The sequence below is a fragment of the Emydura macquarii genome, unplaced genomic scaffold (assembly GCF_026122565.2).
Source record: "Emydura macquarii macquarii isolate MOO-44397 ecotype Brisbane River unplaced genomic scaffold, CSIRO-AGI_Emac_v2 contig_1253, whole genome shotgun sequence".
NCBI classification, from domain to species: Eukaryota; Metazoa; Chordata; order Testudines; family Chelidae; genus Emydura; species Emydura macquarii.
In genome coordinates this window covers 52,022,622-52,045,398 of record NW_027131390.1, presented here as the reverse complement: position 1 = coordinate 52,045,398, position 22,777 = coordinate 52,022,622, and the positions used below count along the sequence as shown (strand labels likewise).

The 22,777-nt window shown below is 40.1% G+C and overlaps 1 protein-coding gene and 1 long non-coding RNA gene across 3 annotated transcripts in view; one reads left to right on the top strand and one right to left on the bottom strand.

Moving 5' to 3' along the window:
- Positions 1-18,173, bottom strand: part of MDH1B (malate dehydrogenase 1B) — a 60,075-nt gene extending 41,902 nt beyond the window's left edge. For both annotated transcript variants that reach the window (XM_067548764.1, XM_067548765.1), the window contains exon 1: positions 18,092-18,173. In XM_067548764.1, coding sequence (XP_067404865.1) covers positions 18,092-18,110 — 19 coding nt within the window. In that variant the 5' untranslated portion in view covers positions 18,111-18,173. The remainder of the gene's footprint in view (positions 1-18,091) is intronic.
- LOC137153439 (uncharacterized) lies at positions 11,301-22,248 on the top strand. The gene is made up of 3 exons (XR_010919806.1): positions 11,301-11,540; positions 11,879-11,991; positions 21,958-22,248. It is a non-coding gene; the product is annotated as an uncharacterized lncRNA (long non-coding RNA).
- Positions 22,249-22,777: the final 529 nt, after the last annotated feature.

Here is a 22,777-nt window from a genome sequence, read left to right as displayed (position 1 = left end):
CCCTTGTATCATTATAAACTGACTTCTGACATCTACTTGGGTTTCAGTATTAGCTCTTTCAAGACTACTTACAGCGGGGGCACAATACTTAGTTTGATTCATCACGTGATGCAGTGCAATCTGCACTGGCCCATTATGTAGTAGGGGATAAACCAAAATAATGCTATGGAATTGGTGACATTGGCCACTGCTGTAAGTATTTGCTTTACCCAGAAGTTCCAAGATGATGTAATGCTCTAAGTTGAAGGAGTGGAAGAGGCAGGCATAGCTCTTCCATCCTGTTCTTGAGAATATTAATTGATAGTTGCCTTCTAGAATCAGTCAACGAAAACTTGACCAAAAAGAAATTAAAATGTATTTTTTGTTTTAAAGAACTACAATTTTGAATAGGGCATTTTGAGCTTTTACTTAGTAACAATATTGAAACATGAGGTCTTGCAAATCTGTTGCCCATTTCTGAGTTATGATCTGTCCTGTGTTAACAATATTGTTCAACCAGAACTAGTAAAATATGGCAGTCTTTTGCAGTAACCTAATGGTGGTGCTCTTGCTTTGCATCATGGTGAGCTGTGAACTGCATGCTGCTTTGTTTCTATATTCGGCTGAGGATGTGGTTGAAGCTTTGCAATGATGTGGTAAAAGGATTAAGGTGAAAAAAAGAAAGGTGTTATTTTAAATTGCTGCCCTACCCTTCTTGCAGTAGGTCAGCTGAATATGGTATATGTTTATGGAGGGTAACTTGCTACTATAGATATATACAGAGTTATCAAGACTGGTAACACACCACAAGAAGAGCTGTCCTTGCTGTATTTGACTGGCTGAAACCCTGAACCATGGAATCTTTTCCAGAAAACCTGATCTTGTGAGATTTAAAACTGCATTTTCAGACCAAAGAGATTTGCTCATTGCTGGGATATTCCTCTTTCTGGATCAGATACACCAAGAAATACTGATTATCTGCATGAACCTTTCTTTTTCTTCTAGCCAAGATGGCATGCAAGTGATTTTGTTTGCTATCAAAACTCTACATGAGAGATGTAGAGTATTCATGGCTACTGTACTGAATGAGTGACCACTGGAAAAAATAGTAGTGAGTGGAACCAATGATACACCTCATTACACTAATTATAATGTAATAGCCCCAAATAGAAGGCATATTCCATGCCATATGCATACCTTGCTCATGCTGTATCACTAGGTGCTTGTATTATTCCTGCATCTTGCCTATATAGTGCTATAAACACTCAGCTATAGAATAGTCATGAAAGATATCTGCTCCCACTGAGGCCTTTGGGTTTTTTTTTAGATTTCCTGAGTCTTTTACCCAATTCTTTCTCTCATACAGTGGTTGTTAGCAACCTCTTAATTCCCAGCAAAAAGTGGTGGTTATCCAAAGGTTGCCAATAAGCAGAATGTAAGTTTGTAGGGCTGCAGCCAGGGAATGAAGCACTGGGGACACACCTGGTACCTCCCCCTGCCTTCCCACAAGCCTGCTTGTGTCTGGGAAGCAGGGCGGTGCAGCTCAGATGCTGGGGCTTTCTGTGGAGGGACTGTACAGCATCTTTCCCTGTGCTGTCTTGGCTGTGCCTGCATGTCCCCATTCTTCCTTCCCTGGCTACAGCCCCGGGAGGCTTGCAGAGTTGCAACCAAGGGAAGCACATCAAAAAGTTGTCACTTAGCAGCATGCCTATCGCCAATATCCGAATCCCATTAACATTAAAGTCAATGGAGCGGGATTAATTCCTGGCAAAATGTTGCTATTAACTGGAAGTTGATAACATCAGGATTCCTATTAAGTGGCATCCACTGAATTTGCCTCTTAGCATTTCCCTCTAGCTTGAGTGTGATATCATTCACAGTACAGTGGCGATCATTAAAAAGTTACCATGCCATAGCATCTGAAATGCAACAAGACTTTCAGGTGTCAGTCAGTAGTGAAGGCCAAATTCCATTTTTAGGCATTTTGGGCCAGAGTATATACTTATGTTTCCACTGATGTCAATGGAAAGTTTGCACACTGATCAAGTGTAGAATTTGGCTATTATACAATAATTCAACTTATTAATTACTATTGTGTATTAAGTACTTTGTTTTCACATTCAGTATCACTGATTGGGATAACATGTGGCCCCCTCTTGGGATCACCACCCACTTTTCCTCTTCTTCACTCATTTTTCTTTCTCTTCCTCTTCCTTATCATTCTTTTTTTTTCTGTTTCTTTCCTCACAGCAATTCCTAATTTCTCAGCACTCTGGGCTTTTCTCCCACCCATTTCATCAATTAAAATGATCAATGAATAAAGTTAATGTTGACCCTAAAGGATTGTTTTAGTTCTTACTCCAGCAAGATTATTAGGGGACAGAGGAGTTCACATTTCTCTGAGCCATTGTTTCAGGCTGGCTGCAGACTCAGAAAGACAGCCTTGTGTCTTTCCCCTCTGTTCACATTTGGAAAGTTTTCTTTCTAATGATAACTAGACACTTCTTTCTGAAATGAAAGCTGAGATTTTGAACAAAGTGAATGTCACGCAGGCTGTGATGTAGTAAATAGTGTCCTTTTAATTGGCTATTTTATTACAGCAGTTCTGGATGTGGAGAGTGTATCTCAGATCTGTTCCACTTGAGATGAAGCTGTAACTTCCTTTTTAAAGAGAGAGTAGACTCTGCTTCTTAGAGCTGGCATATATTTGGCCAGATCCATGCGAGGAGGTAGCATGTTTTATTCCTTGGGTCACAAGGAAATCTGAATAGAAGACCCATGTGACATTCTATTTCCCTGTTATGAGTTTGTGAAATATTAGCTAAGAGTTTGTCTACATGGGGAAGCTATCTGCAAAATAAGCTAGAGAGTGAATTTAAAGTGCAATAGATATTTCAATCTTAGGCCATATCTACACTGGAAAGCTTACAGCAGCACAGCTGTACTGATGCAGCTGCACCACTGTAAGACCTCTCATGTAGCTGTGCTATGCTGATGAGAGAGACCTCTCCCATTGGCATAATAAAACCACCTCCATGAGTGGTGGTAACTATGTTAGCAGGAGAAGCTCTATTGCTGACATAGCGCTGTCCATGCTGGTGCTTCTGTTGGTGTAACTTAATGTCGCTCAGAGTGAGTTTTTTGAGCAACAAGTTATACCGACAAAAGTGGTAGTGTGCACAAGCCCTAAGAATGCTTTTGTGTGGTTTCATTAAAGTGGAGTAAGCTAAAGCCACATAGGCACTTGTAGGGTACGTCTACACTTAAAATGTTACAGCAGCACAGCTGCAGCACTTCAGTGTAGACGCTCACTACAGTGACGGAAGGGGTTCTCCCATCACTGTAGTTAATCCACTTCCCCAAGAGGAAATAGCTAGGTCAATGGAGGAATTCTTGCCTCAACACTGTCTACTCTGGGGGTTAGGTTGGCACATCTACGTTTCTCACCGGTGTGGCTTTTTCACATCTCTGAGAGACGTAGCTGCTGATGTAAGTTCGCAGTATAGACTATCCCTAAGTGTGGGATAAGCATCCACACGCGCGCTATTGTGGCATAACTATTCCAGGCTATTTCTCTCTGTAGGCAAAGCATTACACAACTATCTTACCAATCAGAGGGCAGCTGCAGATATTGCTCTCCTTGCCTCCTGTTTCTCCATGCTACAATCAGCAATAGTTTGCTACTCCCTGGACATCCTCTTGTTACAACATAAAATACAATTTATAGGGCTTAATTCTCTAACCCTTGCTTTTGTGAGTAGTCCCATTGAATTTAATTGACTTTTTCACATGAGTAATAAAAGCTCTTATGGAAAAAGGGGCAAGGTCAGGTCCCTTTTGTGTATAATCTTTTATATAAACTGTATGGAGATGGGGCAACCAGAACTGCATGGAGTATTCAAGGTGTGGACATGCCATGGATATATAGTGGCATTATGATATTTTCTCTTATTATGTATCCTGTTGCTAATATTCTGTTAGGTTTTTTGACTGCCACTGCACACTGAGCAGCTGTTTTCAGAGAACTGACCACAATGACTCCAAGATCTTTTTTGAGAGGTAACAGCTAATTTAGATCCCATTGTTTTGTATGTATAGTTGGGATTATATTTTCCAATGTGCATTAGTTGGCATATATCAACAATGAGTTTCATCTGCCCTTTTGTTGTCCAGTCACCCAGTTTTGTGAGATCTCCACCGTCTGCTTTGGATTTAACTATTTTGACTAATTTTGTATCATCCACAAATTTTGCCACCTCACTGTTTTTTTCCCTTTTTTCCAGATTATTTATGAATATGTTGAACAGCAGTGGTCCCAGTAGAGATCCCCTGCGGACACCATTATTTATCTCTTTCCATCCTGAAAAGTGACCATTTATTCTTATCCTTTGTTTCATGTCTTATCCAGTTACCATCCCTCTTATCCCATGACTGCTTACTTTGCTTAACAGCCTTTGGTGAGGGACTTGGTCAAGGGTTTTCTAAAAGGCCAGGTACACTACATCTACTGGATCACCCTTGTCTACGTTTGTTGACCCTCTCAAAGAATTCTGATAAATTGGGGGTCTGATTTCCCTTTACAAAAGCCGTGTTGACTCTTCTCCAACAAATTGTGTTAATCTATGTGTCTGATATCACATTGGCCATTCCTGTTAATGCATCCCAGAATGATCTTCACCTGCAATTGCATCTCATTGACTCACATTTAATCTGTGATCTCCTATAATACCCAGATCCTTTTCAGTAGTACTACTGCCTAGCCAGTTATTCCATTTTGTATTTGTGCATTTGATTTTTTTCCTTCCTAAGGGTAATACTTTGCACTTGTCTGTATTAAATTTCATCTTATTGATTTCAGACCAATTCTCCAATTTGTCAAGGTCATTTTGAAGTCTAACTCTGCTGTCCTGCAGTGTGTGCTTGCAACTACTCCCAGCTTAGTGTCACCCACAAATTTTATAAGCATTTTATAAGCAAGTTTTATAAGCAAGTTGGATTACTTCGTTATCCAACTCAGTAATGAAAATATTAAATAGACCAGAGCCAGGATGGACTCCTGTGGGACCTCATTAGAGGTGTCCTCCCAATTTGATGTTGAACCATTGATAACTCTTTGACTATAGGCTTTCAGCCAGTTGTGCACCTGTCCTATAATAATTGCATCTAGACTATATTTTCCTAGTTTGCTTATGAGAATGTCATGTGGGACCGTGTTAAAAGCCTAAAATCCGGATATATTGCATCTACAGCTTCCCGCCATCCAGTAGGCCAGTACTGTCAAAGTAGTAAATTAGGTTGTTTGGCATTATTTGTTCTTGACGAACCAATGTTGGCTATTAGTTATCCCCTATTATCCGCTAGCTCAGCGGTTTTCAAACTTTTTAGTTGACTCACTGTTTGAGTTACAATTTTTGGTCGTATCTCCCACCAACCCAGACAAAAATAGATAGCCCACTCATAAGCATAAGAGAGAGCTTAGTAGAACTTTAATTAAATTGCCTACACCTATAAGTTTCAAATACACAGACACTTAATGTGAAGGGGGTGTCTGTTTCTCTGCTGACAGTTTATCAATTTGTGGGGAGATCTTTGAAACTGATACTCTGAGATAGTTTCCACTTCCAGTCTTGAACTGTACTTTGTCTTTAGCACAGTCAGTGCAGAGGATCCAGGCTGTCACAAATAAGATGAACCAAACAGTAAAAGAGCTTTGATATCACACTTTAACAAAGCTGGATATTTTGAGCCAACTTTAACCAAAAATCCCCCGAAGACTGTTTTTCAAAATGAATTTCCAGTGTCCTATCACTCTGAAACTCAATCAGCTTCTCCTGAATGTCATTGGAGAGATCACTACCTCAGCTACTACAAGGTTGGATAATCCAGTCATACAGGGGTGCAATTCCTTCAGGAAAATATCCAAATTGGCTCTGAGAAAAATCAAGTGATTCTTGATTTGCTTCATAATACTCAATAGTTCAGATTCTGTTTTATCTATCACATCAGTTAACAACGGGAATGGAAATCAGTTTCAATCTTTGCTTTCCAGAGATCTTGCTTTCTCTTGAATGCTGAATTGTTGTACAGATCAAAAATAGTACTTTCCGCTCCTTGCAATGAGACATTTAGAGAATTTAGTTTGTCAAAAATATCAACAACGTAAGCCAAAGCACAAGCCAGCAGGGATCACATAGTGTGTCTATGTTGCTGAAATTCAAATTCAGTAGAAAAAGTTGAACTTAATTTCTCAGTTCATAAGCATGTTGCAACATTTTCTCTCTGGATAGCCACCTGACTTCCATATGAAACAACACAGCATCATACTCCACCCCCATTTCTGCACAAAGCGTTGCAAAAAAAGTGCCTTTGTGGGCTGCATCTTGATAAAGTCCACAATTTTAATAGCAGAACTCAGACCATCTGTAAGGTCCCAGTGCGTGTTTCAAGTTACAAGGGCTTTGTGATGCATCATACAATGAGTCCACGATATATGTGGAGCAATTTCAAACACTGGCTTTCAAGCCTGCCCTACCTCGACATGGAAGGAGCTCCATCTGTGCAGATTCTGATGCAGGCTTTCGGTTTCAACTTGTGCCTAAAACTGCAGATAGGTACCTAGCGGGATTTCAAAAGTGCCTAAGCTGGCTAGGCACCTAACTACCATTGAAATCCTATCTTCAGCGTGAGGCCTCTAAATACCTTTGAAAATCTGGTCCTATGTAATTAATAACAGATTGATTTACAGCAGGTTGGGATTTGCTGTGAGTTGGGGGTAAGGATGTGATGTGAGGAAAGAAAAATATCAGTGTCTAATTCCATAACTAGAATTACACCGAGACTATCTCATTATAATTGTAACAACAATTGTCTCGGTAATAATTGTTGTTATATTATTAATAAGATTAATATATTGTTATAATTATTATAATGTAATATAGAATTATATTAATATAAGTATATAATTATTAATATATACTATATTAAAATATAATTGTTACGTAACAATTGTCTCTATGTAATTGTTACACCAAGACCATTTGAATTACACTGAGCAACCCCGGTGGTGGAAATTACCACAGTAACAATAGTCCAGGGATGCCCCAACAGGCAGCGTCAGAAAATCAGGATCTGCTCAGGTGATGGGCAGCTTATTTAAATGGGTTCCTGCCTCTCCCGGTAGCTATCCAACACCTCCAGCACAGTAGGTACAGACCCCTTCTCCTTGTAGAGAATATCTTTGTTAGGGCCAGGTCCAGAGCCTATTTAATTCAATGGAAAACCTCCCATAGGATTCAGTGTGCTTGGTTCTTTGGCAATGGACTTGTCACCTTGGGTTCTAATTGATGACAGGGACTGAGCTTCCAGCTAAACTGGGTTTGGGCCTTGGCCCAGTCTTTGAATAGAATTATTAAAGCTAGCTCAGCCCAGCTAACTTGTGTTTTTGAGTTGGGAGCAGGGTACTACTTAAATAAAAGGAAACTCATTGAAAATGACTCTGGAAAACACCAACAAGGATATGTTATTTTATCTTAATTTGCCATGTGTGCGCTCGCGCTCTCTCTCTCTCTCTCTCTCTCTCTCTCTCTCTATATATGGTAGAAATTCTAACCAGCCAATCAGCACACAGCTTATAGTGACACTAGTAGTCTAGTATAGTGAGGATGCTTCATTGTGTTTCTATTATTGAAAAACTGTTCTTCATTGGCTTGATGGATCAATTTTGCAGTTCTGTCATTGAGAAACCTAGTCCATAATCATAAATTGGCACATTCTTTATAAACTTAGCATACGGTTAAAAATTATCTGCCTCCATGTTGGCCATTGTAAAAGGTTTATCAGTAAATAAGAGCCGGCCATCTGGCAGCAATCTGACTGTCTGGCATTTCTTTCATTTGGTGTAATTAAGACATAATGTCAATGGGGACAGAAAAGCATTACAGGATATTGTTTCTTTTCTGACAGACAAAGAGCAAAGCAAGCCCAGGCATTTATGGAAAATAAACTCCCAGTTGCAGCTGAGAGATTCATTTTCAGAGTAGGAGGCATTTATCATGTATCTACACAGTTCTATTGCATCGACTTTTACTGTGGTTGTATCAAATAGTTAGCAATGCAAGTGTTATTTTGCCTAATGGACAAAAGTGCAACAGAGTGACACTCATCCCTGGTATGTACAATTCCAATTGTCAGAGAAACTGGACCTGTTTTGTGTTTCAACTAATCAGCAAGCAGCATATTTTTAAAAGAGCAGGGATTTTTAAGATGTTTCCTTTATTTTTTCGGTAGCTAATGGGAGAGTTAGCAAATTCTTTTTGCACATGTATTGAGCTGATACCGTACATTTATGATGGGAGGGCAAATGCCCAGTTAGCAATTACTGCTCATGCAATAAGCGCACATTATATTGGTGATCATTAATGATTTGCTACACAAAGCTCTTGTGATTAGTTTCCATTATAGTAGAATCTTTGCATTTAAAATCTTTCCTGACAATACATGTACTATAAGGACTTGATCCAAAGCCCATTGAAATCAGGGGAGAAGATTGTAAACTAGTGGTTGCTAAGAAATAGAAATATTCTGGTACCTCTTTGATTTCATAATTTTAGTAGCTGGTCACTTCTAAAGATACTTTACCTCTGCATATCTAATGTAACATAAAATCATGAAAATCTACTCCTAGTTATGATGGCACATTCTCTCATCAAAATCTTTCATTTATTGCTTTTAAAAACTCCTTATGTAATTTGAAATTCCATACCCGCTTGCTACACGACTAGAAAGCTGAGTTGGGTTAACATTTCAGAAAAAAAGTATTTAGGAAGATGTCTTTGTGACCCCTCTGTGCCTAGGGTAGCCACCTGAAAATGATAAGGTCAGGGCAGCCTGCAAAAGGAGAGCAGATTCTCCCAACACTGGGGGGTGACACTGAAGCCAGACTTCCCAACCAGCCACAAACTGTGCTTCTGATTCTCCACACTGGTTATCAAGAAGTCAGTATACAAATATACACAGCCCCCTTTACTGCATTTCAGTCTCTGGCTCCCAATTAGCCACTAGGTCCGGTAAAGAGACCAGTTATTTAAACTCTATACTCTTTGCCAAAAAGGTTCCTCCTGACTCCAAGGATCAGCCACAGTACCAGATCAATATAAGTTTGGATCTTACCCAAAATATCATGCTGCCAGCCAATCCTTTAGTAACTAAAACTAAAGGTTTATTATAAAAAGAAAGGAACAAACAATAAGAGAAACGTTAAAGGATTAAAGCAATCAGATATATACAAATGATTTGAAAGTCCATGTACATCAGGTTTCTAGAAAAATTGTGGAGTTTGCAGGCTTGTATAGTCCCTCTGGTGTACATCCAGTATCTGGATGGGTCTCAATCCTTTGTTTCACAGCTTCCGTTGCAGATGACTTGATCCAGAGGTAGATAGGTGGCTGAAGGCTGAACCCAACTGAAGACAAGATGGATCCCAGGCCTCTGCCTTTTTATGTCCTCTGACCCTTGCCATGCTCTTTGTGGAATTTCACAAAATGGACTCCAGAGTCACATGAGCAAGTCATGGTGACTCATCAGGTATATCCCTGACTTCTCCTCCGGAGCCCCTTGCACCTGTGAGTGTCTCAATGGGCCATTGAGCAGGCTATTGTTCTGCAGCCATCCTGTCTGGAATGTGACCCAGACAGCACAATTTGAAATACAGATATATCAAATATATCCATAACTTCCATTACACACATAACACATGAATATAAACATTATAATCTTACTTAGCACATTGTAGCCTTTCTAACAGTAGCTGACATGGCATATCTGATGTCAAACAATATACTAAATGCTGCCCCCCAATCCAGCCAGCATGACAGTCTTTGAATAGAAACCACACATTTGCATCCACTGCATTTGTAGCCTTTTTTATTTATTCTCTGTATATCTTCAATATTTTTTTCATCTAGATTTTCAGAAAGTGAAAATCTCAGGCTTACTCCTGTAAATACATCTCCAGACAGGAAGTCTTCATCCAGTCATCGTGAAATCACTGATTTTTTTTTTTAATTAGATATTCCTGTTTATTAAAGTTTCAGTCTACCAATCAGGGAGCAGGAAAATTACCTGCAGGAAACTTTAGGTGACCCATCACAAGCCACAAATAATGAATAGTCAAACATACAGCAAGTAGTTTGTAAACATCTTATTGATTAAGAAACGGTTTGCATGAAATTTTTGCCAAGCAATTTTGAATAAATATGCAAAGCACTAAATTTATTTGTGGATAATTCATGAACAGAAAAAGGTCAAGGTTGATGGAGTAAATAGCTCACATTATATTATTGCCAACTTTATTAAGCCCCTAGTCCTGCAAATACTTAAGTACATGGACAGTTTTAATCATGTGAGCAATTACCTCGGCAATTACAGAGGCTAAGATGAATAAAATTGCTCAAGTGTTTGAAAGATCAGGGCACTGGCAAATAAGTAAAGGTAATGTAGGGCCCTACTGAGGTACTCAGAGAATCTACAGAACTTGATCCTTCATATATCTAAAATATTCTATTAATTCATAAGCCAGTACTATTCTCAATGAAGTAGGACTCAGTAATATGAGCTAACTCCCTTCTGCATAACAAAATAACTCTTTATGGAAAAGGTGAAAATTTTCAGCAGATGCTCAATTAATTTTTTTACTCTTATTTCCAGGGACCAAGTTTTGTGAGTCGTGCCACAAACATTTGAGCACATCCAGCAACTTCAGCATCTTTGCGATACCTTGCTGGTGAGTGAAGCTAACAATGTTTACAAGAAACATGATGCAAAGTTATTTCTATGGAACAAATTTGTATTTAACTATGGATAGAAATTAAGGAAAAAGTAAGCTTAAAAAAGCTGTATCTAGGATATTTACTAATAAAGGGCTGGATTGAGCCTTGCCTGTACATGATTGTGTAGGAAAATATGAGGTTTCCCATCCTCCTTTGTGTGGCCTGGTGAAACAACTGGCCATAATTGATGTCCCATGTTCAGGGAATCACAGAGGCTGTGTCCCAGCTGTAGGCTCAGCTGAAAGCACTCTCAGAAGTTAAAAGGGCAGCCTTTCAGAAATGCCAGTCAGTGCTTGAGACAACAGAGTATCCTACTAGTGCTCTCAGTGCATGAAATCAATGTGTGAACTTACATTACTTTTGCAGTAGTCTTATTCTGAGCATTTACTTCAGATTTATAACAGTGGGCACATGGCTGTGTTGTCTTTCTACCAAAGCACAGGGCTTGATCCAGGGCAAATTGGAGCCAATGGGAATCTTTCAGTGACTTAAGCAGTCACTGAAGCAGGTCCATGATGCAGTGAATTAATTTGTGGCTAACCTGCTGGATCATCTGTTTTCCAGGGCAAAGATAATTTTGCAAATCTGCAAATAAAGCACCATTGGGAAGTCTTCCTAAAAACGTTTTTAAAAAGTGACTATTTTGAAAACTACTTCCCCTTCCCCCAAATGACAAACTTTCAAGTTGATTTTTTTGATCATTGGAAAAAAAAAATCTAACCAGGGCTATAGCTGGTGAGGAAAAAAACCTGAACATCTTTGTGGTTGCCTTTTTTTTTTTTTTTTTTTTGAGGGAGGGGATGGGTTGGGTGAGAATAGGGGAGGGGTCAAAATTTGAATTTTTTATTAAAAATTTCAATATTCAGACCACATTGACCTGTTCTAATGAAATTATTATTATTATTTTATTATTTTATTGCCATATCTAGTGCCCAGACAAGCAAGAGGCTTGAGGTGGCCCATGGTGTAAAGGCCATGTTTTTGATTTAAGGGTGTTGACAAAGTATCCACCAAAATCATTCTTCAGTTAGTTGTTTACAGAACTTCAATCTTTCTCTCATTTTTTCTTCAAGGTCCTTATACGTGATGCACAAGAATGGCTGGACAGCAGCACGCTGAGGGAGGGCAGCAATCACTGGAGGGTTCCAAGGGCTACTCCTACACTGAATATCATCCAGTGGAAGAGGTAATAAGGAAACTGTGATTTATTTAAGCACTGACACTGTGCTCAGCACTGAACAAGACATGAAGTGATGATCATCCCTTTCCCAGTAAGCTTGCAAGATAATAGGTAAAAGCGGAGAAGATGGGATGCACTGAGAAGACCAAGGAATAACAGGTTGGCTGTTGTTCTCATTGGTATATTTCACAGTCAATTTAGAGCATACATGCCAGGAGAGAACATTGTGGTAATTCCTCTTCTAGGCACATGATGTGTTTACTGTAAACATTTGTATGGTTTTCCTTTGGTAAGTGCTACTGAACTGAAATGTGGAAAAATTAATAATCATCTGACTGATGGATCAGCCCAATGATAGTTTTAGGATTTGACTGCATCATCCAAATCCCAGTGAAGTCAACAGAAAGGCTTTCGATGGGGTTGGAGCATTGAAAGGGGTGCCAAAGAAATCCCAGGCAGTGCTTTTGCTATCCTACAGTGACACTGACTTTTAATGCCCCCTTCTGAAATGTATTACTTTATATTTAATTTGATGTAAATGAAATGTCTTCCCCCTTTATTTGGTCTTGAATAGTGCTAAGTAGTATCACAATCTGCAATATGCTCAGAGACATATACTGTATAGCTAAGAAACATAAAACATTTGCTATTGGGAAACGGGGGAGAAAGAGACGGGAACTCCCTATTAACAGCAACAATTCCCCATTACTGTTTCAGATTTATCACTGGATGTACCAGATAAAGGAGAGCCCTAGTGAACTAGTGATACACAGCATTATCTAGGAATGACATATGAGAACGGGCTAATGTATGACCTGAAGGTGAATGGGGAAAGTGTTAAGATAAATAAAGGGTATCTCCATAAAATGATGATGCAAAATGTCAGGGTTCAAATCTTCTCTAAAAGATTCTTATCCGGGTTCGCTGAAATAACAGGAGAGGTTTTAGCTCCTAGAAAATCCACTTTAGAAGTTTGCTATCTTTTGTATCAACAGTTGTCATCAGTCTTTGATACCACTGTTATATATGAAGACACCAGATTTGGCTAAAATCCTGTTTGAAATATAGTATACCATAGTCAACCTGGCATAAGTATGTTTGCTATAAATGTGTGTGCTGGAGGGTTTTTGTTTTTCACTTTTCTCTATAATCTGTGACCTTTCTATCTTGACTATTTCATGACAATTCTTATAAGATCTGTCTCCATCGCTGAGAAAAATTAGATTCTCTCTCTTTCTGCTTTTCCCCTTACTTAGAAAAGAACCTCAAAATTAGAACAATCAGTCTATGGAATGACTAATATAAGTGAAGGAAGCCATATAAGAATTAGAAGCTGCTTTATTGATACTCTTTGTTCAATGCACACTTTAAGATTCTTGACCTGGGTTGATGCAGAAATTGGGCTATTAGGGAGGAAAGCCTGTCATAATGAAGTCTGTTATGGTAAATATTGCAGATGGGTAAGCAATATATCAAGGATCATACTTCACATACTATAATAAGTTAGGCTGTTTTATTGACAGTTTTCCCACAGATCACTTTTACACTCCCTAGATAAGTCAACCATCAAATAAGGCCAAGAAAATTATTTAGATGGACTGTGGGATTCATGCCAGAGAATGGCTCTCTCCTGCCTTTTGCCAATGGTTTGTGAAAGAAGTGAGTCCTTTTCCCATTTCACTATAAAAATTGCAGATAGCTATGGATTCCTCAGTGTCTGCTGCTACTTATAAGAAATTAAGATATTTCTTTAGAGACAGATTGGACTTTGAATTAGTGCATTACACGATCACTTCTGGAGACCCAAGTTCAAACCAGGGGTTGGGACATAACAAATGAAAGTATTTGGCACGCTGCATCCTCAACTTGGATCTGATCCAGTGCCCACTGAAGTCAGTGAGAAGCCTGCTATTGACTTCGATGTGCTTTGACTCTTTGTGCCTCACAAAGCCACCATGAAATCTGGAACCATTTTCCATTTCTGATCCCATGATTGAAGAGCTAGAGGATGTTGTACAGCAATGTTCCATAGGTATACTGTGCCTCTCACTGTAATGTCTATGCACCTTACAATAATGCAAAATAGTACCAATGGAGACAGCATTATAAATCTAATCTGATCACTTTTGAAATGCCTTTGAAGGTGCAATAGGTATGTCAGTATGCTTTGTGGACAAGTAGAGTCTCTTCCCAAGGAGATTTTCCAGAGTGGCCAACCATTCCGTGCTAATTCTAAATGAATTCATGTCCAGTGATTGATTTGTATCAGACGATCTGATGCTAGTCTTTTGTGCTCTTTTTTTCTCGGATTTTACAAAATTACAAATCTGACCCAAAGTTAAAAAGCTTCCTCCAGAACTTGGACATGTATATCCTGCCACTTCTCAATATCGATGGTTATATCTATTCCTGGACAACAGTAAGTTATGAAAACCCAGGAACTGGACTGTAAAGATAGATGTACACTGTATTTATATTGTATTCATTTCTGGTACAATAAAGGTATCCAAATGTGAATTTTGCAGCTTCCTTTGGTAGGAAGGGAAGGTAGTTTTTCTGAGAAAAAATCCACACCTTTCTAGCCCCAAAACTATGCAGGGGCCAAGGCCTTCTACTAGTCCTCAGTGGTGTGGACTCCAATAGTTTTTTTATGAACCCTTCACTTCTCTGAGGGAATACCTTCAACAGTGTCACATTGTACCACTATTTTTAATGCCACTTTGAGTCTGGAAGCCCCTTCCTTTGCAGTGTAAAGGTGTTCATTGCTGATTAGCCCCAGTGACTCCCTGGAAGTTGCAGTCAGTTCTCTCTCTCTCTGGCTGAAGTTATGCACTGATCAGACAGTTGCCATGGGATGCTGTCGAAGATACCAGGATCTGATTTTCTGGTTTGGGGTGGGCTTCCAGATACCAAGAAAGATAGGGAGGGTATTTTTTCTGACATCTGAGCAAGTGAGAACCCCACTAAGCCTGCAGAGAACTAAGGGGAATCTCTGTACGCAGGGTAGATGGCCTCCCCCCACCAGAAATATTCAGTTCTTCTAGGGTGTTTTTTCCTCAGAGTTGAGCTTAACTGCATGGGGAAGAGAACACATTATGGAGGAATCTTCACCCCTCACTTTTTTGTATCCTTACTCATGCTTCAGTAACACCAGTAGGAGAAACAGACAGCTCCATCATTGCTCTCTGAGTCATGGCCATTTCCCCCTCTCCCCAGTATATCAACATGGAGATACTGTTGGAACCCTCATGAGGCCCTGTAAACACAGTTGCCTCTAAATGGCACCCATCTTTCTCCCTGTTGAGCTGAGTCTGCATTAAGGCTGGTGCCTTCCAAATCCAAATTCACTAGATTGAATAATATCAGGATTTGGAGACCTCCACTACTTGTATTCCGTCACACTGGTTAGTCAGTGAAGAAGTGGGCACAGGCAGTGCATAGTGTGAGTTTGAACTCAGCTGCTAAACAGGGCAAGGGCCACTACATGGCAGAGGCACAGAACTGATGTGCAATGGGGAGATTGGCAGACAACAGAAAAATCAGATGAGTTTATTGAATCTGAGACACAGCCTGGATTCCATTATAATCATTCTTAGACACTGAGGTACCCCAGAATCTAGGGCTGTCTTTTAAACTGGGATCCCTGCACTAATGTAGGGGAGTGCCAGGGAAGAAATCCTATGACCTGGCATGATCAATATTTAGAAATGCACCACACACAGCAGTGTCATTGAATAAAAGTGTTACTAGGCATGCACTAAAAGTGCAAATGCTATAGCATTTTAATCTTTAACTTTCCAGTACACTGTATTATTACATAGCTGAAACCATTTCTGATCAGGAATGTCTGTGGAAAAAATCCTGTTCTCCACATATGAATGGCACCTGCTTTGGGACAGATCTTAACCATACCTTCAAGGCCTCCTGGTGCAGTAAATTCCAAGAATTTCAGATTTTGAGACATAAATATATAGCAAGAGCAACAGACTGTCATCTGAGCAGTGTATATCTTGTATTCCACATGCTGCAAGGGAACACACATTTTTGGTTTCTTCAAGAGATGCTTATAAATTGAAATCTCGTTTACAAAAATATTAAGATCCTGATTTTCAACCTGGCATCAGCCTGGCATTTGTTTTTGCAAACTCACAAATAATTTTGCTTCCTTAAATAACTGTGCCTCTAATTCCAGGCAAGTACAAACATTAGATACTGACAGTAATAGTAGTCAGTTATCTAACTGCAAATGTTTGTGCTTGCAGTGAATTATAGCTGTAAACATATAAGGGCAATTTGTAGGTGGAAAATGGCTTCTGCAAAAATATAGGCCATGTCTGAAAATCAGGGCGTACGTTTTACACAGATCTTTTAGCAGATTTCCCTGCATTTCCTTTCCATCCCTGCCTTACTTCAGGAGGCCTTCTCATTACTGCTGGGAAATGCTGAACTCCAGTAAAAATTCCACTGGACCTCTTGAAATGGAGGTTATGAGAAAATATCTGAAAAGCAGGAGCAATTCCCCCTTTTGCCCCTCTTATCAATCCAAGCTATAAATTAACATTTGAGAAGATGTTCCCCCCCCCCCCCCCAAACATTTCAACTTTTTGTCCAGCTTTTCAAAAACTTGGTATTATACCAAAATATTTCAAGTAGTTCAATTCAGATGTGCTGCCATGATGCTCATGGGAGTTGTGGTTCAGTTACCTCATGTTCCCATTCTTCTCTATGGGCTGGATTCCCTAGTCAAACTGTACCTCCCATGATGCAACATGGTCTCCCTTCTTGGTTAGGAGAGGTGATGGATGCACCATGCAGCAGCCCATGGATTCAATGTCTCATTGGAGATGGAGTCTGGCTCAGGAGCTGACTCATTGAGGAGACAAGGGGGACAGGAGACAACCTATCTACAGCTCCCATGAGGCATCACAGTGGCAATGCAGATTGAAATATTTCAGGTTTAAAATTAAATTTTTCTTTATTTGGTGGAAAACCAAAAACTTTTCAGTTCAGGGGCATTCATTTAAAAAAAAAAATGGAATTGTCCATGGAAAATAGACACTATTTGCAAAACAAGTTTCATTTAGTTGACAATCCAATTTTCCATTGAAAAATAGGTTTGATGAAAATATTTTCCACCAGCATTAATTTTAATGTTTTTCCTAAGTTCAGTTGTCTCCCTTTGAAATGAATGCAGTGCTTATGAAAGGTGTCAAACTGACGTCATTGGATAAAGCCCTTTATTTATCCACAGACAACAGGTGACAGTGCAAGCTTCTTTAGAGCACCTCACCAACCGGCTCCTCAGTGCTAACCTGGAGAAACCACTTCTCTGGGTGACAGATTGCCTCAGACCCCAGTGCAGTTTTTGGTCTCCGAAGGTGCAAGCAGTGGTGGTACACACAAACAAAGTGTTTTTATCATGTCAACACCTGGCCGCTAGATTCTCTCTCTAGGAATGGGTTTGTGGCCACGAAACTCATTTCATATCTATGTAGCATTTACTTTCAGTCAGTCCTTATCTTGGAGTGAGAAGTGAAAGGCTCAGTATGTTTATGACGTTCCAGGGTGCAGTCCAGAAAAGTGAGGGGCTGTGTCATCTCTGCTGTGCAACCTGGGGTGCCTTACAATGCTTCATTGTAGTAGCTTTCAACTTGGGTCACTCACAATCAGCCTGCCAGCATGCAAGTCACACCCTGAGCATCCAACATCTCTCACCCTGGCAACTTGTCACCAAACACCAGCCCCACTCTGGCTTCAGCAGCCTTGGTTACTACCTGCAGGGTGACCCCAACACACTCCCAGTCATGAGTTTCCCCCCCAAAAGTGTCTTCAGTAATGTCCACCCCCTCCTGGTCAGTCCAGATCTACTAGGCCCATTGCCCCTCTAAGGGGATTAACACACAACAGCTTGCCACCTCAAATGGAGTTACCCAAACAATTCACAATTTTGATTAAAGAGCAAAACAAGTTTATTTAACTGCAAAGAGAGATTTTAAGTGAGTACAAATAATGAGGCATTAATGTCAGAAATAATTACAAGAAAAATAAAGATAAAATGCTTTTTAAACTTAACAAACTAGACTTGGTTCAAAATGAAGTCGCTTACCATATGTTCCCAGTAACATTGCTGACCAACTTCTCAGGCCCGGGTCTGCTCACAAAGTCCAATGGCTGTTTCTCTTGTCATCTTAGGTGAAAAGAGAGAGAGAGATTAGGAGAGATAACTTGGGGTGTTTTTGTCCCTCATTTTTATAGTTATCCTTTGAAATTCATTTTCCTGAGCGTGATCCTAGTTGAAGTTCTTTTCAGCTGAGAGCAAGAAGACATGGAGTCTGGTGGAGGAAGGTGATTTCATGATGTTTCTTTTCATCTGTGCATGCTGAAATGCAGATTTTATTTGTCTTTTTTCCCTCTCTGTCTGAGGACTCTGTTTACACTTTATATGTAAATTGAGGTAAACATACATCTCTTTGTTTCAGACAGGCCTGCTTGCTCAGTTCTACTTAATCAGGGCTATGTGAATTTGAACATGTGCCTTTAGCATCATATGGAGGGGATTTCATAACTTTACACAGAATGTAGCTATGCATATTTCACCATGATATTATTGAACAGTGAGTTATTAGTTTTCAAATGATACCTCACATGGCATATTTTTACAAAGATTATTAAATTAGTGTGTAGGGTATGAATACAGGGGTGCATTCATTCACAATGTTACCAGACCCCTGTGAGCCATCTAGTCCCCAATTTTAAGACTATAATGGAAATGCCACTATCCTCTCAAAATTGGGTTTTGTGAATATCTCTACTTAGCTTTGGTTTTTAATTCCTGTACAGGTATTGGTGCATCTCATAACTGCAGCAGCCTCATTTCCTGTGAAACAGGACCAGAATCAGAATCCGAGACTAAAGCAGTGGCCAGATTTATAGAAAAAAAGGAAGAGTGATGTTTTGTGCTTCTTGACTATTCACTCTCATGGACATTACATTCTTATTCCATACAGTTACAAGACAGATTTGGCAAGTAACCACCATGATTTGGTAAGGCAACAGAGCCACTCTCAGTGTCAGTGTAAAGGACTATGCTTGCATTAACTCTGTACATCTTGATCATCTGCTCCATGGTTAAAATTTGTCTCATGTCTATGTAATAATATACCCAGCCCCGTTTGCCTCTCTTTAGTACTGCTGTATTTACCAAATAAATTAGAGTATGTATTGGTATTGACTTGGCATTTGTCTTAAGGAACAGATGAGGTATCAAGAGGGAAAAAAATCAGTAATAACTGTTCTTTAAAGAACACGTGCAGCTTCCAGTGTGGTTGGAAGCTTGTGAAGCATTGAAATCCTTAATTTATTATTTTAGGGCATTCTCTTCTCATCTCAGTCTTATACATTGCTGTGTGGTGACTGCAAATCTTTTTTGGCTGAGCTATCTCAGTAACTAATCCTGATCCTTCATCTTCACTAATTAGCAGTTGATTATTAGGGATATTATTACCGAGGGGATGCCCTGATGGGCCTGTTTTTCAAAACCTCAAATCCAGTGACACGTGCAGAAAATATATCTGCAGTTTTGTGTGCCATGGCTGTGCCAACAAATTTCTAGTGTCTCCTGCTAGATATTCAGGCTCGAGCTGGAGTCTGGACTCTAGGACCTTGCAAGGTGGGAAGGTCCCAGACCTCAGTCTGTCACCTGAGCCAGAACATCTACACTGCCATTAAACAGCCGTTTAGCCCGAGCCAGCTGGCACAGCCTAGCCCTGGGTTTTTAATTGCCATGTAGCCATACCCTTGGAAGTCACCCAAAAGACATGCCTCATTTACCTACATTTTTACCAGGAATGCCATTAGAAAGTTTGCATTTGTGGATACTGTCCTGGCAATCATGCACACCAATGCGTTTGCATGGGCCAGCCACAGGTTTTTAATTGCACTGTAAACATACGCTAAGTGTTTTAAAATCAGGCCTGATATATTCAGTTTAAAAATGTGTGTTTATAAAAGTCCAGCACTTAGGGCATTAGCCTCGGACTTGGGAGAGTTAGGTTAGAGTCCCTCCTCTGCCATAGGCTTTCTCAGTGACCTTGGGCAAGTCACTTAGCCACACTATGCCTCGGTTTCTCCTCTAAAGTGGGGATAATAGCACTGCCCTACCACCCAGTGGTGTTGTGAGGATAAATACATTAAAGACTGTGGGAAGGTCAAATACTGTGGCAGTGGGGGCCTCGTGTACCACAGAGTGGTCAATAGATTGTGATCTATTGTACCTATCTATCAGTGCCACAACCACTCAGAACTCTGTTGACAGTGAAGATCTATTATGCAGATCCTCTTTCTCCAGTTGCACAGTTCTACCATTGCAATAAAAAAGGAGCATCTGTTAGCTGGACAAATTTTGAAATTTCAGCATTTTTTGTCAAAAGTTTCAAACTTTTACCCAAAAGAGGAGTGAATAAAATTGGACAGAAGTTTTGCAGAGTGTTTTCCAAATAGTTCATGTGGTCATCAAAACCAATTAAGACTTTGTTTCTATTTCACACTTATGGATGGAAGCAGCAGAGAAAGCAACTGTTGCACTGACGGAAAAGCACGGGACCAATTTTACAGTGGGACCTATCTCTTTGGTTTTGTGTAAGTTTGTGTTTTGAGATTTCTCTCTTTTCATGAGGTGGGCAAGGTAATCCCTGTGCCTTGTTGGTCGATAATGCTGTTTCACTCTGCTTCCACTTTGAGTGATCATGAATGAGCTGGTTTAGGTGAGTATGTAAGCTGCAGCCATTTGAATGTAGGATGCTTTGTGGACCCCTTTCATATGTTAAACAACTGACACCACAAAGGATCAGTCAGATGCTAGTTCTTATATAGAACTCCTTAGGAGAGTATTACAGGCACACAAGGGGACTGGTATGTGATATAGGGTGAAATACTGGCCCCTGTGGAGGTAATGGCAAAACTCCTATTGACTTCACTGAAGAAGAGATTTCACCATACCTATCTGTCAGTGATTCAAATCCAGATCAGGTCTATAGTAACTATCAGCCATTATCATCTGATAGTTGTTTTATGTTCTGTATGAAATAAGTTGGTCTCAGCCTATTCCCATTGGACAGGTATCCATGTCATGGAAGGCATTAGATGATGATGGCTAGCACTCTTATTGGCAGTTTCAGTAGAGGTTATGGAGACTCAGCTACCCCTTTACCCATAGAGATATTCCCTCCAAATAAGGGTTGAGTCACAGTGATGGGGTGGTGGTGTAGATAATATTCATAATGTGTCAATTCACTGGCTGTAGAAAACACGCACTCCCTTATGTTTGTAAGTTACACAGGCACAATGTCTGCATTAGTCAGACCTTGAGTTGCATGTGCTTTAATGCATGCCCTGCACTGTCTTGAGTGTGGACATAAGGTGTTTTTCTTGTGCAACGCTGGCATGTTTAGAAATTAGTTTGCTCTTGGGCCAGTGTTGGTAGTGACATGGAATGTGCCGGGTGCGAGAGCTCCACAATGCAGAGGAACAATGAGGTCTTGCCACAGACAACAGTCAGGGATTTTTCAGGTTTGGACTAAGATTGCACTAAAATGAATATACCGGGAAATTCCAAATGGTATCAATGAAGGAAATGCAAAACCAGAACAAATCATGGTCCATTTAGTCCTGTATCTTGTCTCCAATAGTGGCTAAGGCCAAAGACTTGAGAAGAAGGGATATGCATCTCTGGTTATGGCATAATACTCTTTTATGGAGGGGTATTTGCCCTACACACGTTCTATGGAAAGATCTTTAATGCAATCACATACTTCATCTAGAACAAGTTTTCCCACTGTGAAGTATGGCTATCTATGGTGTGATAATACTGCTTGGTTCAGGGATCTGGTAACAATCTTGGATAAACTATGGCTAGGGTCATTTATAAAGAATGGTCCTAATACATGTGTCTCACCTGTATTTTTAAATTCATAGACAAGAACTCTCCCTCCTCACAGGATTGGACTCAAGTGACTAGCATTCTATTCTCCTACATGTTTGAGCTGCCAGACCGTGTGCCTCTGGATTTATCCTACTGCCAGACCAGATCCAGCCCACATGGGAGGAGACTGCTGCGTTGCAATGACCATCATAGAATATGTAAATCAGAAGTATTTCCCAAACAGTGTGGTAGCAGTGACCTCTGGCAGCCTGTGGCTGTGGCTAAGTGTCCTATTCGCATGGACCTTGTCATAAGTAACTCACATGCAGTGAATTTTCCTTTTGAAAGGAAAAATTGACATTACCAGGGAGCTAAATGTGATAGCGTTTAAATAAATGACCATGACTGTAAATGCAAAGAGTTCTCCAGTGTTTTTAAATATCTGGGGGTATTTTGGAGGGGGAGGAAAGGATGAAGAAAGACTGTAAATACAATCCCTGCTCTTCAGGACCTGTCACTGTAGAAGGTTCGGTTCCATTCCTTTGTTTACATTAAGGCAAGCCCATATTAATTTCAAAATCCTTGCTTGTTGTTTCCGCAAGAGGCCAGTTTGAATATGCAAGGGGAGGAAACTGCCCTCTTAGACATGGTCTCAGTGACTGCCTTCCATTGACACAGCCCATTCTGTCAGGCATAGCCCTGCTCTTCTCATGATCCCCCCACCACAATGAACTCACCAGCCAAAACCCGTCATTTTCCCATCCATGGTTGGCACCAGCAGGCTGTGAGCGAGATTGAGATCTCTTACTGCCATCGCTGTTCTCACTTCAGTAAGTTGGGCTGATTCTTGTTTTCCTGGCCTGAATTGCGTGC